At 56.4% G+C, this 15,112-nt stretch overlaps 2 protein-coding genes across 2 annotated transcripts in view; one reads left to right on the forward strand and one right to left on the reverse strand.

Annotated features, from left to right (window-relative positions):
* ASXL2 (ASXL transcriptional regulator 2) overlaps positions 1 to 11,962 on the forward strand; it is a 54,531-nt gene extending 42,569 nt beyond the window's left edge. Inside the window, exons 8-16 of the mRNA XM_079298269.1 lie at positions 1,356 to 1,519; positions 1,617 to 1,661; positions 1,754 to 1,798; positions 1,862 to 1,951; positions 2,919 to 3,015; positions 4,144 to 4,249; positions 5,452 to 5,594; positions 6,084 to 6,502; positions 9,812 to 11,962. Coding sequence (XP_079154395.1) covers positions 1,356 to 1,519; positions 1,617 to 1,661; positions 1,754 to 1,798; positions 1,862 to 1,951; positions 2,919 to 3,015; positions 4,144 to 4,249; positions 5,452 to 5,594; positions 6,084 to 6,502; positions 9,812 to 11,959 — 3,257 coding nt within the window. The 3' untranslated portion in view covers positions 11,960 to 11,962. The remainder of the gene's footprint in view (positions 1 to 1,355; positions 1,520 to 1,616; positions 1,662 to 1,753; positions 1,799 to 1,861; positions 1,952 to 2,918; positions 3,016 to 4,143; positions 4,250 to 5,451; positions 5,595 to 6,083; positions 6,503 to 9,811) is intronic.
* Positions 1 to 15,112, reverse strand: part of OST4 (oligosaccharyltransferase complex subunit 4, non-catalytic) — a 220,721-nt gene that overhangs the window by 35,981 nt on the left and 169,628 nt on the right. The window lies entirely within an intron of this gene.

Genomic DNA, 15,112 nt, shown 5'->3' on the forward strand with positions numbered 1-15,112 from the left:
GGGATACAGGGATGGGATGGGATCCAGGGATGGGATGCAGGGATAGGATACAGGGATGGGATACAGGGATACAGGGTTGGGATACAGGGATGCAGGGATGGGATGATGGGATATCCCATTCCTGGGTGTCTCAGGCTCTGTTGGTGGCAGAAGTAACACAAGCCATGGGCCAGCTCCCCATGGTGGCACTGTGACTTTCCCTGGTCAGGGACCCCAGAGGGGGCAGCTGAGGGGTGACCAGGTGTTATCACACTTAAATCTGATTTTTCTCCTCTGCCAGAGTCAGGATTAAATGCACAAGAGACAGAATTTCATGTTCAGACTCAGATGTTTATTAATTCTTACCAATATTATAGTGAGAGCTACAGCACTTGCAGCTAACAAGTTAAAAATGGAGATGGATCTCTCTTGTTACAAAGTCTTTGAAAGCCTAATTGTCCAATTAAGAACCAACACCTAAATTATTTTTACTTTTGACCCAATAACCAGACATCTATGACCCTCAGTGTGTCATTTTCCATCCAATTAAAAAAGTGTCACCCAGACCCATGAAGAAGAAGGTGGAGAAGGACAAAACCTCTGGCCCAAAACCTTCTTCTTGCTTTCTGTATATTGCTGTATTCCAAAACCCCAAATTCTAACTTTTCCACCATGTGGTATTACACACTTCTATTCAAACTACACACCAGTGATACCAGTTCTGTCACTCAATTTTGGAAAATTGGGATTTTTGAGCTTTCTGTGCTTTCTGGCACTGACCCCCTGGGGAACACTGCTTGTGACCTGAGGCCTTGGAGAAGCTTCCAAATCTGAGTGATGGAGTTAAAATCACTGGTGTGTGGTTAGAATAGAAATGTGTGATTTCACATGGTGAAGGGTTTGGAATTTGAGGTTTTAGAATCTGTTAATAGGTATGGGACAAGATGGAGGATTTGGGGTGTTGTTCCATCTTTTCTTCTTCATTCTCCATGATTTCAGGTAGTAATTTTTGGTTGGATTTTTGGCACTGCAGGTCACAGGAGCTTGGCTATTGGGTCAAGAATATAAATAATATAGGTGTTAATTCTCTATTGGACTGTTGAGCTTTAAATAGACCTGGTCACTAGCTGGATTGAGCTCCATTTGGCTCACTGGCAGCTGGAAGTGTTACAAAACTCTCAGTGGTTTAGATAAGATTGAATAAACCACCAGGTCTGAACAAGAAATTCACCTCCTTGTCTTTAATGCTGGCTGTGAGTGAGGACAGAAGGAAATGAAAAAGGCACTGATGGATGAAGTGGTGCAGCCTGGTGCAGGGGCTGGGGAGGGCAGGGTGAGCAGCCCCAGAGGCAGTGCAAGGTGAGCTGTGTGTGCAGGGCAGCTGAAGAGAGCACGCTGCGCCGACATCGACGTGGAGACCCCCGACTCCATCCTGGTCAACACCAACCTGAGAGCCCTGATCAACAAACACACCTTCAGCCTGCTGCCCCCCGAGTGCCAGCAGCGCCTGCTGCTGCTGCTGCCCGACGTGGACAGGCAGGTATGGCCCTGCACACACCTGGGCACTCACCTGGGTACTGACACACCTGGGCACTCACCTGATCAACAAACACACCTTCAGCCTGCTGCCCCCCGAGTGCCAGCAGCGCCTGCTGCTGCTGCTGCCCGACGTGGACAGGCAGGTATGGCCCTGCACACACCTGGGCACACACCTGGGCACTGACACACCTGGGCACTGATCAACAAACACACCTTCAGCCTGCTGCCCCCCGAGTGCCAGCAGCGCCTGCTGCTGCTGCTGCCCGACGTGGACAGGCAGGTATGGCCCTGCACACACCTGGGCACTCACCTGGGCACTGACACACCTGGGCACTGACACACCTGGGCACTGATCAACAAACACACCTTCAGCCTGCTGCCCCCCGAGTGCCAGCAGCGCCTGCTGCTGCTGCTGCCCGACGTGGACAGGCAGGTATGGCCCTGCACACACCTGGGCACACACCTGGGCACTGACACACCTGGGCACTGACACACCTGGGCACTCACCTGGGCACTGACACACCTGGGACAGATACAGCACTCACACACCTGGGCACTCACACACCTGGGCACTCACCTGGGCACTGACACACCTGGGCACTCACCTGGGATAGGTACAGCACTCACACACCTGGGACAGGTACAGCACTCACACACCTGAGCACTAAACCTGCAGGGATCAACTCCAGATGGGGATCCCCTTCCTGTTGTGGCACCTGAGCAAAATCCAGCTTAGGGTGACCAAACTGTGACCTTGCAGGGCCTGAAGGGGCTGCAGGAGAGCTCAGAGGGACTGGGGACAAGGCAGGGAGGGACAGGACCCAGGGAATGGCTCCCATGGGTGGGATCCTGGGCAGGAATTGTTCCCTGGCAGGGTGGGCAGGGCTGGCACAGGGTGCCCAGAGCAGCTGTGGCTGCCCCTGGATCCCTGGCAGTGCCCAAGGCCAGGCTGGCACTGAGGTAGGAGTGTTCCCAAATCCTCCAGAATTCTGGGAGAAATAAACTCCCCCAGTATCAAGTTTTCAGTGTCACCCACTGAGGTGACCCCACTTTATTCTGGCCATGTGACCAAACCCAGGGCTGGACACCAAACCTGAGCTGGACACAAATCTGCTCCCCTCAGCCTTGGCCAGCACAGCCAGGCTGGGGCCAGTGGCCCTGTGCTGAGTGACTCCAGGGCTGTGGGCACTGCTGCACTGGCTCTGTGCCCAGGGACACTGGCCCTGCCAGCAGTGCCCAGGGCTGTGGCCAGCAGAGTGTGGCCAGCAGCTGCCCAGGGCTGTGGCCAGCAGAGTGTGGCCAGCAGAGTGTGGCCAGCAGCTGCCCAGGGCTGTGGCCAGCAGAGTGTGGCCAGCAGAGTGTGGCCAGCAGCTGCCCAGGGCTGTCTCTCTCTCCCCCAGGTCGGGGCTGATGGGTTGATGAAGCTCAGCAGCTCTGCTCTCAACAATGAGTTCTTCACCTCAGCTGCACAGGGCTGGAAGGAGAGGCTGTCAGAAGGTAAAACATCCCCTGAGTCCTCACTGCTGGGGAGGGGCTGGGGAAAACAGAGGGGATTCCTGGAAAGCACAGAGGGGATTCCTGGAAAGCACAGTGGAGATTCTGGAAAGCACAGAGAGGATTCCTGGAAAGCACAGAGGGGATTCCTGAAAAGCTCAGAGGGGATTCCTGAAAAGCACAGAGGGAGTTCTGGACAGCACAGAGGGGATTCCTGGACAGCACAGAGGGGATTCTGGAAAGCACAGAGAGGATTCCTGGAAAGCACAGAGGGGATTCCTGGAAAGCACAGAGGGGATTCTGGAAAGCTCAGAGGGGATTCCTGGAAAGCACAGTGGAGATTCTGGAAAGCACAGAGGAGATTCCTGGAAAGCACAGTGGAGATTCTGGAAAGCTCAGAGGGGATTCCTGAAAAGCTCAGAGGGGATTCCTGAAAAGCACAGAGGGAGTTCTGGACAGCACAGAGGGGATTCCTGGAAAGCACAGAGGGGATTCTGGAAAGCTCAGAGAGAATTCTGGAAAGCACAGAGGGAATTCTGGAGCTCTGCAGGCACTCACTGCAGACTGAGCAGGGTGGGAGCCAAGGCAAGCCCAGAACTGGAGGCTGTACAAGGAGTTCTGTGCTGAACTGACAAAGCAAATCTCTGGAAAAGATGAGAAAAGAAGGGAAAATGTGTTTAACATCTGACCATTAGAGCTGGGGCATTCTGGAGTTGTGGCACCTAAACACAGACAGTGCTGAGGGGGCAGAGAAAGGAAATTCAGTTCCAGAGCAGAGCATGGGGTGCTCAGTCCTTGAGCCATCCCTTTGGATGTTTAGGGGGGATACTGGGGGAAAATTCTGCCCTGTCAGGGTCCTGATCCCCCCTGGCTGTCCCCTCCTGGCAGGGAGTTGTGCAGAGCCACAAGGTGCCCCTGAGGCTCCTTTTCTCCAGGCTGAGCCCCTTTCCAGCTCCCTCAGCCTCTGCTGGGGCTCAGCCCCTTCCCTGCACTGCCCCATCCCACTGGAGCAGCCCCTGGGGCTCAGGGTGGGGCTGAGGCAGGTGCAGCACTGGGGTCCCTGGGGCTCCCCCTTGTCCTGTGCCCCATCACCCCCTGTCCTGTCTCAGAGATGCCTTTGGCACCCCACAGGAGAGTTCACCCCAGAAATGCAGCTGCGGATCCGGCAGGAGCTGGAGAAGGAGAAGAAGGTGGAGCTGTGGAAGGAGCATTTCTTTGAGAGCTACTATGGGCAGAGGTGAGAGCTCAGCTCAGCTCTGGGCCCCCAGCCATGAACACTGGGTTCCATCAGCCCTGAACCTCAGGAGGGTTTGTGGTTTCTGGGAAGTGCCAGCAGGATCCAGGTGTGAGGTGTTTGCCTGCCTTACCCAGTGCAGGTGTCCTGCCTCTCCTCCCCTCCATGCTTGGAGCCCTCCCCAGGCTCAGCACCTGCATTCCCACATCTCCAATCCCACCCCACCTGGGTAAAGCCCCCAATCTGCACAGCTTTTGTTCTGTGCCTCCTCTCACTTCAGGATTTTCCCATCCTGTCATGTTCAGGGAGGATTTGGGGTTTCTGAGCACACACATGGAAATTACTGATCAGGAGTTTCTGATCCTGCACTGTGGCAGGTTTTTGTTTGTCCTCACCCTGCCAGCCACTGTGCCTCCCATCCATGCAGGGTGATTTAACCCTGCAGAGCATCCAGGCTATTCCTGGTACTCCATGGGATGCTGAGGGTGAGCCAGGGGCTGTAGGAACAGCCACAGGGATACACCAGGCTGGCAGTGCAGCTCATCAAGAGCTTCATCAGCCCCCTGCCCCAGCTCTGAGCTCGTGGGAAGGTGACAACAGCCCCAGCCTTGAGCATTAGGGGGACAGGGGACAGCAGGACAGGGTGGAGGGGACATGAACAAGAGCAGGACTCAGCTCCTCCAGCTCCTGAGAACTTGTCTGGTGAGAGCCAATCCAGGATTCACCAGACCTTCTCAGGGTTATGTCTGGGAAAAAAACCCAATTTGACAAATCATTGAGAGGGATGGAGGAAGTTAATCCAAAAGGAGTAACTTTCCCAGACATGACTGGAATTGGAGTCCCTGTTCTGTTGAAGAGCTGGTGGGACCCTTCTCAGTGTCCCTGCCAATGTCACCATGGCAGCTGGGGCTGCAGAGGGGGCTGGGGTCTCATGTTCACTGTTGGCCAAACTCTTTGGATTTGCAGCCTGGAAAATTGCTGTCTGCAGCTCCCCAGTGTTCATGTGTTGCATTTTGCTGGTTTTAATCCTTGATGCTGATCTCTGCTTCCTATAGAAGGGCTGTCAGTGGGGAAGTGATGGTGGCACAGAACTGGGGATGTGAGGCATTTATTCAGGGAGTTTATTTACGGAATCCTGCCTCCATTTCCCTGGGGATGGGATGTTGCAGGGGTGTTTTCCAAAGCAAAGCTGTGTTTCCTTGCAGCTCCGGGCTGAGCCCCGAGGAGTCGCGGCGACTGACAGCCCATCCCGAGGAGGAGCCCGCCCCGCCCCGGGGGCAGGGCACGGCCCCGGCCCAGCCCGGCGGGACACGGCCCGGGGAGGAGCCCCAGCCCGGGGCAGCCAGGGGCAGAGAGGAACCACAGCCCGGGGCAACCAGAGCCAGAGAGGAACCACAGCCCGGGGCAACCAGAGCCAGAGAGGAACCACAGCCTGGGACAGCCAGAGCCAGAGAGGAACCACAGCTCGGGGCAACCAGAGCCAGAGAGGAACCACAGCCTGGGACAACCAGGGGCAGAGAGGAACCACAGCCTGGGACAGCCAGAGCCAGAGAGGAACCACAGCCTGGGGCAACCAGAGCCAGAGAGGAGCCACAGCCTGGGACAGCCAGAGCCAGAGAGGAACCACAGCCTGGGACAACCAGGGGCAGAGAGGAACCACAGCCTGGGGCAACCAGGGGCAGAGAGGAACCACAGCCTGGGGCAACCAGAGCCAGAGAGGAACCACAGCCCGGGGCAACCAGAGCCAGAGAGGAGCCACAGCCCGGGGCAGCCAGGGGCAGAGAGGAACCACAGCCTGGGACAGCCAGAGCCAGAGAGGAGCCACAGCCTGTGGCAGCCAGAGAAGCATCCCCAGAGCAGCACATGGCAAGAGCCCCCGCAGAAAACCTGCCCCAAAAACCCCTCGGTGGCAGCAGGCAGCAGCCAGGGGAGCAGAGGAGGGCTGGGCCAGCCAAGGACACCCTGGGTGCCCCCAGCAAAGCAAAGAGCCCCCAGGCAGCTGGAGGAGAGGCCGAGGCACCGAGCCCCGCGGCCGCCCCCGACGCGGCGGAGAAGAAAGCCCAGGCCATGGAGGTCGGAGTGGAAGCCCCCAAGAGGAAGGTGGAGAGCAGGGAGGAGGCTCCAGGCACCCCTGAGAAGAAGCCCCGTGTGGCTGAGCCCTGCCAGCAGCAGCAGCAGCAGCAGCAGCCCCAGGCCTTTCGGAAGCAGCCCTTTCCTGGCACGGGGCCGGCGGTGCCGCGCGTGCCCCCGCTCAAGGTGAGCCCAGCAGGGACAGAGCCACTGCCAGGGCTCTGAACCCCAAAAAATGGGGCTGGATGGGACCTCAGAGCCACTGCCAGGGCTGCCCAGGGCTCTGAACCCCAAAAAATGGGGCTGGATGGGACCTCAGAGCCACTGCCAGGGCTGCCCAGGGCTCTGAACCCCAAAAAATGGGGCTGGAAGGGACCTCAGAGCCACTGCCAAGGCTCTGAACCCCAAAAAATGGGGCTTAAGGGACCTCAGAGCCACTGCCAGGGCTCTGAACCCAAAAAATGGGGCTGGATGGGACCTCAGAGCTGCTCAGGGCTCTGAACCCCAAAAAATGGGGCTGGATGGGACCTCAGAGCTGCTCAGGGCTCTGAACCCCAAAAAATGGGGCTGGAAGGGACCTCAGAGCAACTGCCAAGGCTCTGAACCCCAAAAAATGGGGCTGGATGGGACCTCAGAGCCACTGCCAGGGCTCTGAACCCAAAAAATGGGGCTGGATGGGACCTCAGAGCTGCTCAGGGCTCTGAACCCCAAAGAAATGGGGCTGGAAGGGACCTCAAAACCCAGCTGATCCCACCCTGTGATGGGCAGGGACACTCCTGCTGTGCCAGGCTGCAGGGCTGTGGGGACAGAGAGGGGAGCAGGAGCTGCCAGAGGGGACAGCCAGGGCCAGAGGGGTGAAGGCTCCAGGGCCAGAGCAGGAGCATTTTGGGGAACACCTCAGCTCCAGAGATCCTTTGCAAGAACCCAGCTGGGAAAGGGAAGAGGGAACAGGCAGGGGGAGGCAGCAGCACAGAAACATCCCAGGATTTGAGAGCCAGGTCAGGACCAGGCAGCTGCTGCTGGACCTGCTGCTCTGGGCCCTTAGGCAGAAGATTCATTCCTGTATTCCCCAGGAATTCTGCTCCCCTATTCGTATCCTTTTGTACTAAAAGTCTGCAAACTCAAAACTTTAAAAACAGCTCATTATTGTCACATGTTAAGAACAGCACAAAGGTAGGAAAGCAGTGAAATTGTCAGAGACACAGAACTGCCCATAAAGGAGGTCTGGGGTACCCTGAAGGATGGAGGGTTGGGCTGCCAGGGCTGTAAAGGTGGGATTTAATATAACAGTAGGGTGAGCTGAAGGTGACTGAGAATAGTTTCCCTTGCAGAGCAGGGGAAAGTGGGGACAGACATGTCCCCAAGATGTGTCATTCCCCAAAAATGAAGTGGTTGATCAGAATTCAGTGGTATTCAGTGAGGATTTTATGGTATAGAAAACAAATGTAAGCTCAAATCCCTGAGATCTCTGCAAGGGGAAGAGGTCAGCACCAAGCTCAGTGCAGGGCTCAGCAGGTGTGTTGGGAAGAGCAAACATGGGGAAATTCAGCTGGAACACTGGGGGAAATGCTTTAGAAGGAAAGAACAGATTATTGGCATTTGTCCTCCAGCTCAGAGGGTTATTACAGCTTTGTACAGAGGCTCTGAGGAGACAAATGATGGGTGAGCAAGGCTGGGTCCAGCAGGATGGTGACACCTCTAAAGGGACAGAAGTTACATGTGAACAGTGTGACTGAGAGGGCCAGGGGTGTGCCAGCCCTGCAGGGAGGGTGATGGTGTCTGATGGTCCTTAAGGGGTCAGCTGGGGTTGGGGCCAGCCTGGAGCTGCCTGGAGGTGTCTGAGGGTGGGACACGTCCCTGGTCCCCAGGCAGGGACAGGAGGGGGGTTTCTCCAGAGGGGTTTGTCCCCACACCAGCCAGCTGTGTCAGACTGACCCCACTAACACTGACAGTAACACACTAACACTGACACTGACACACTGACACTGACACACTGACACTGACACACTGACACTAACAGTGACACTAACAGTAACACTAACACTGACAGTAACACTGACACACTAACACTAACAAACACTGACACCAACACTGACAGTAACACTAACACTGACAGTAACACTGACACTTAACAGTAACAAACACTAACACTGACACTAAGAGTAACACTAACACACTAACACTGACACTGACAGTAATATTAACACTAACGCTGACTCTGACACTGACACTAAAACTAACACACTAACACTGACACTAACACTAGCACTAACAAAAACCAACACACTAACACTGACACACTAACACACTAACACACTGACACTGACACACTAACACTGACACTAACACTGACACTAACAAACACCAACACACTAACATTGACACACTGACACTAACATTAACACTGACACTAATACTAACACACTGACACTAACACTGATACACTGACACACTAACACACTGACACTGACACACTAACAGACACTGACAGTGACACTGACACACTAACACAGACACTGACAGTGACACTGACACATTAACACTGACACTGACAGTGACACTGACACACTAACACACTAACACTGACACTGACACACTAACACACTAACACTGACAGTGACACTGACACACTAACACAGACACTAACATACTAACACTGACACTGACAGTGACACTGACACATTAACACTGACACTGACAGTGACACTGACACACTAACATAGACATTGACAGTGACACTGACACATTAACACAGACACTGACACACTAACACAGACACTGACAGTGACACTGACACACTGACACTGACAGTGACACTGACACACTAACACTGACACTGACAGTGACACTGACACATTAACACAGACACTGACAGTGACACTGACACACTGACACTGACAGTGACACTGATACACTAACACACTAACACACTGACACTGACACACTAACACACTAACACTGACAGTGACACCGACACATTAACACAGACACTGACACACTAACACTGACACTGACAGTGACAATGACACACTAACACAGACACTGACAGTGACACTGACACATTAACACTGACACTGACAGTGACACTGACACATTAACACTGACACTGACAGTGACACTAACACATTAACACTGACACTGACAGTGACACTGACACATTAACACAGACACTGACAGTGACACTGACACACTAACACTGACACTGACAGTGACACTGACACATTAACACTGACACTGACAGTGACACTGACACATTAACACTGACACTGACAGTGACACTGACACACTAACACAGACACTGACAGTGACAATGACACATTAACACTGACACTGACAGTGACACTGACACATTAACACTGACACTGACAGTGACACTGACACACTAACACAGACACTGACAGTGACAATGACACATTAACACTGACACTGACAGTGACACTGACCCGTGCCTGGCAGCGCTCGGTGTCTGAGCCGTGCCTCTGTGCTCTGTTGCAGATCCCCGTGTCCCGAATCTCGCCGATGCCCTTTCCTGCGGGCCAGCTCTCCCCCCGGCCGCGCTGCCCCCTGTCGCTGGGCCCCGCCGCCCGGACAGGGGCCCGCACCCTGGCGGACATCAAGGCCAGAGCGCAGCAGGCCAAGGCTCAGCGGGCAGCGGCCGCCGCCGCCGCCGCCGGGGGAGCCGTGCCGGGCCCGGGCCCGGGCGGGGGCGGGGGGAGACCCCCGGGCGGGGCGGCCCCCGGAGCCAGCGCGCTGCAGACGGCGGGAGCTGGAGGCGGGGGAGGTCCCGGAGGGTGCCTGCCCCGCGCCCCCCAAGCGCACAGGCAGGCGGAGCCGGGAGCTGCTCGCCCTCCTGCTGGAGCACAGCTACAGCCAGCGGCCCCCGTGGCTGCCCCGGCCATAGGGAGCGGCACCGGGACCGCCAGCGGGGACAGGGCGGGGACAGCCCCGGCCCGGGGGGCTCCTGGGGCTGGGAACGGGGCTGGCTGTGCCACCGTGACCCCAGGAGCACCCACGGTGACACCAGGGACAGCCACGGTGACACCAGGAACACCCATGGTGACACCAGGAACAGCCACGGTGATACCAGGGACAGCCACAGCGACCCCTGGAACAGCCATGGTGACCCCTGGAACAGCCATGGGGACCTCAGGAACATCCACTGTGCCACCAGGAACAGCCACAGTGACACCAGGAACAGCCACGGTGACTCCAGCAACACCCACAGTGACCCCAGGGACACCCGCGGCCACAGCAGGGAGCGGCTGTGACCTTTCCAGAAGCAAATCTCCCTCTCCCCCGGGCTGCCCCTCGGGCCCCGCAGCCCCGGCTGGAGCTCTGGGTGTGCCCGTGCCAGCCTCCAGCAGCTCCTCAGTAGCCGCCAGCCTTAAATCCCCTCCCGGCGGGGCCGCGCCCAGGGCGAGCTCCAGCATTCCTGCCAACAACCCTTTGGTCACGCAGCTGCTCCAGGGCAAGAGCGTCCCCCTGGAGCAGATCCTGCCCCGGGCGCTCAGCAAGGCGGAGGTGAGAGCCGCGCCCGGGGCCGCTCCGGAGGAGCAGGGGGCAGCGGCTCTGCCCCCGCAGCCGCTCGGGAACAGCCTCGGCCAGAGCAGAGCCCTGCCCCACATCGCAAGGACCGTGCTGCCCTCGGGGAAGGAGCCCGGTGCTGAGCAGCAGCAGCAGTGCCACGAGGCGCTGAGCAAATCCACCCAGGAGCAGATCCTGCAGACCCTCATCAAGAGGGTGCAGAGGCAGAACGTGCTGCCCGCCCTTCAGCCCTCGCAGCTGAGCCTCCCGCACTCAGGTTTCTCCCCGGAAAGCAGCTCCAGCAGCCAGAGGTTCATGCTGGGCTTCACGGGCAGGAGGACATGCAGGCCTGCCATGTCCGGGCACTACCTGCTCAACGTGTCCACCTACGGGCGCGGCCCCGAGAGCTCCAGGAGGGGCTTCTCGCTGGGGCTGAGCAGCCCCGCCGAGGGCGCCAGGGCGGAGCCGGGGCACGGCGGGGACACGGGCGGCAGCAGCGAGGGCGACACGGATGAGGAGAGCTGCGGGGACGAGCGGGAGCGCGGCGCGGCGGAGGAGCTGCGGGCCGGGCAGGGGGAGACGGAGCGGGAGCGGGGCTGCATGGGGGGCAAGGAGAAGGTGCTGGACGGCTCCACGCTGGCCCGGGAGCTGCTGCAGGCAGCGCAGGAGCAGATGGCCCAGGCCATGAGGGGCAAGGGCCAGGGCAGCGCGGAGCCCCTGGCGCCCCCCAGCCCGTCCCCAGAGCCGGCGCAGCCCCCGCTGCTGCCCGCCCCGCGCCCCCCCAAGCTGCTGGCGCCCAGCTACAGCGGCACCATCAACGTCTCCACCTCGGCCGGCGCGGGCCAGGGCTCGCTGGGGGCCGAGAGCAGCTCCATGGGCAGCGTCATGTCCTTCTCGGTGACCGTCACCGCCATCCCCGCCGGGCAGGGCGGCGGCGCCGGGCACGGGCAGAGCCTGGCGGTGCCGGCGTTCGCCGAGGCCGCCGGCGGGGAGGAGCCGCCCGCCAAGTGCTACTGCAGGTTGAAAGCCATGATCATGTGCCAGGGCTGCGGCGCCTTCTGCCACGACGACTGCATCGGGCCCTCCAAGCTCTGCGTGTCCTGCCTGGTGGTGCGGTAACGGGGGGAGGCAGGGCAGGAACCAGCAAGGCACAGTCCCATTTCTTTCATTGAAGAAAGAGCACCTTGTACAGGGAGTCGAAATCGCGCCCCGCGACGCGAATCGTGACAAGAGTTTGCACTTACGGAGTTATGTAAATACGCCACGTTATTTTGTTGAAAGATATTTTTTCAGTCTTTTAGGAGATAGTGTTCGACTTGTGCTGCAGTTCCAGTGACCCCAGCCTGCTCTGAGCACGTTTGCTGGGCTCTGCTCTCCCCCGGGGTGATCCAGCTCGTCAGACATCTCCGGTTTCTCTCCGAGATTTTCTCTTTTCTGCCTGTGGGGAAAGGCAAATCAGTGTCTGCCTGGGCCTTGCTGGGTGGCTCTTTGTGTTTGAAATACCAAATGGGGCTGTGCCCAGCCGAGGGAGGGGTGCTGTGCTCCCTGCCGTTCCTGATTCCTCCCCTTGCACTGGAGGAAATCGAAGCACAGTGTTCCCGTGTTCTGGGAGCCGAGGAGCTGATGGAGCACGAGTCACTCGAGGGCTGTTCCCCTCCTGCTGCATCCTGGTCAGGGAACAGAGCTATGTATGTTTTTGATGGAAAAGCACTGAATTCACTTTTAATCCAAAGGCCTTTTAAAGCTGAAGCAATATTCCCACAGCTGAGTGGTGCACGGGCTCCTCAGCCTTCCCTCCCCCTCTCCTTTGTACTACTGCTCCCCTCCCCTTCTCCCCAGAGCCCAGCACTGGTGGTGAGCAGCAGGAAGAATTCCCTGGGTGATTTTCCAAGGGACTGCCAGAGCTCCAGGAGCCTTTGGATAACACTCTGAGGCACAGGGAGGATTGTTAGGTCAGGACTGGACTGGAGGATCCCTGGGGATCCTTTCCAGCACAGGATATTCCTGATTTATTTGGTGATGACAAGGAAGAGGGAGTTGCAGACTTGATCCCGTGGTAGCAGGAGCATTTCCTTCCCTGCCTCAGGGGCTGCAGCATCACCTGCTCTGGGTTCTGCCATCTGAAATTTTCTGCAGAGCAGTGACCCCACTGTCGTGATTCCACACCACTGCTCGAGCATCCCGTGGTGAGGAGGATTTAGGGATTAGAAATCCATTTTTAAAATCTAAAGAATTGCACAGAATTGTCCCCACGAGCATCTCACACCCGTGGTGGGCGTGTGGTAGCCCAGGAACCCCCAGCCTGTGCCTGTTCTGCCACTTCCCACCGCCAGCTCTTGTTGGGGAAGAGGAAATCCTGCATTTTTGTGAAGCTGGGCTGGTTTGGGGTGAGAGCAGGAGCTGTCCCCTGTGGAAGGAGGGAGGCTCCTTGCCCCAGTCCTGGACTGACACGTCCATCCCTGGTGGCCCCAGCTGGCACTGCCAGGGCAGGGTGCTGCTGGTGCCTTGGGAGTTCACACCTGTCAGTGCCTTAGTTCCATTTCGTGGAACAACACTCGGCTTGGGCTACTTTTCTTCTGTTTCTTTTAAGGAAATCGATTCTCTCAGTGCCCACCTGACATCTCCAAGGGTGAGCAGAGGGCACTGGGTGTGGGGAGATGGCTCAGGATGAACGGGCTGGGTGTAACCATCCTGGCATAGGGATAAAGCCCTGAAGTTCCACAAGTGCTGAGCTGGGTGTGGGGTGAGGGCTCTCAGAGTTCTGGGCTGGGATCAGCCTGTGCCACTGCTGAGGCTCCTTCCCACACCCTCCACACGGGATTTATAATAAAGGGATGTCGTGACATTTAATCCATCAGACTTTGGTCCCCCAGGAATGAATTGAACAGCACTGCAGGGAGCGGCAGCATCAAAAATCCAGGATTCCAAAGCCTGATGTGGGAGTGTTTGTGGCAGGGAAAGGAACCTGGTGAGGGAAGAGGTTTCAGTTTCCCTTTTCAGGACACAGAACTGGAATTAGAGCCCAATTCCCATCCCCAGCCCCACAGTCAGGAGGTGCCAGCACCGCTCTGCAGGTTCATGTTTGGAGCCAAGTGGGCAGCAAGGGAAGGAATTTGGAGTTTTACTTTCCCTCTGGGAATTTACAGGAAAAGAGGAGATTCCAAGCAGTTGCACTGGTTGGGGAGGTGGATTTTTTTTTTTAATATTTTTGGTTGCACAAACAGCTGCTGGAGCAGCAGGTCCTGGGTCAGGTCGTTAGTGGGAGGGATCCTGGGGAGGATCATCCTGGTTGGGTGGATTGGGAGCAGTTTTAGGGCAGCTCTGGAGAGCAGAGCCTGTGCTTTCCCACAGCAGGAATGTGGGAGGCTGCGGGTGTGGCAGGATCCCTTTGATTAGCACAGGTAATTAATTAGCTGCAGGGCTGGGCAGAGTCCTGGCTGCCGGGGGTTGGTATTGCTAAAACGTTTGCTGGACGTGCAGAGCGACTGGCAGAGCTTACAGTAATATATTTGAAGTAATATATATTTTAGTATGTGAGAAGAGAGGACAAAGGAGGGGTCTGAGGAGGTGACAGGGGCAGTTCCTCGGGGTTACTGCAGCACAGCTGAAAAGCTTCAGTTCCTGCCATTAATGCAATAAAAATGGGAATTCTCACAAAGAAGCAATCCAATACTGTTTCCCAGAGGCTTTTCCTGTGTGGACAACAGGCCTGTAAACACAGTTCCAAAAATCCTAAACCTTTGTCTTTTTGCCTTTTTAAAAGGGACTTCGATTGGGCTTGAGGGTCTGTACAGCAAAATCGAGGTGACACCATTTGAAAATGTATTTTTACACAAATAATATAGAAAAAAAAAATCATATTTTACATAAGAATTTTAAGTATTTGAAATATGTGTATATATATACTGTATGTACTTCGTATATGCTTTATTTTACATTTTCAATGTATTAAAAAGTATTTGAGCTGGTTGGATCTGAGATGTAATAATGTTTAAAATCACAAAAACAAAGGAAAGGAGCCTGGGGGGAGTGGGTGGGAGCTCTGCAGGGCAGGACAAGGGTTTGGGGAAGGTTTGAGAGCCATAAATTGTGTTTTTGTGGTGAGCAGGATGAGCCAGGAGCTGGGATGGATCCTGCCCACAGTGATGAGCCCCCACAGCCCCTGCTGAGCCACAGCAAACCCAGGAGGGGGAACCAGCACAGTCACAGGATCAATGTCAGGATCAGTGACAGGATCAATGACAGGATCAATGACAGGATCAATGACAGGAT

This window comes from Erithacus rubecula (assembly GCF_903797595.1).
Source record: "Erithacus rubecula genome assembly, chromosome: 2".
Classification (NCBI taxonomy): domain Eukaryota; kingdom Metazoa; phylum Chordata; class Aves; order Passeriformes; family Muscicapidae; genus Erithacus; species Erithacus rubecula.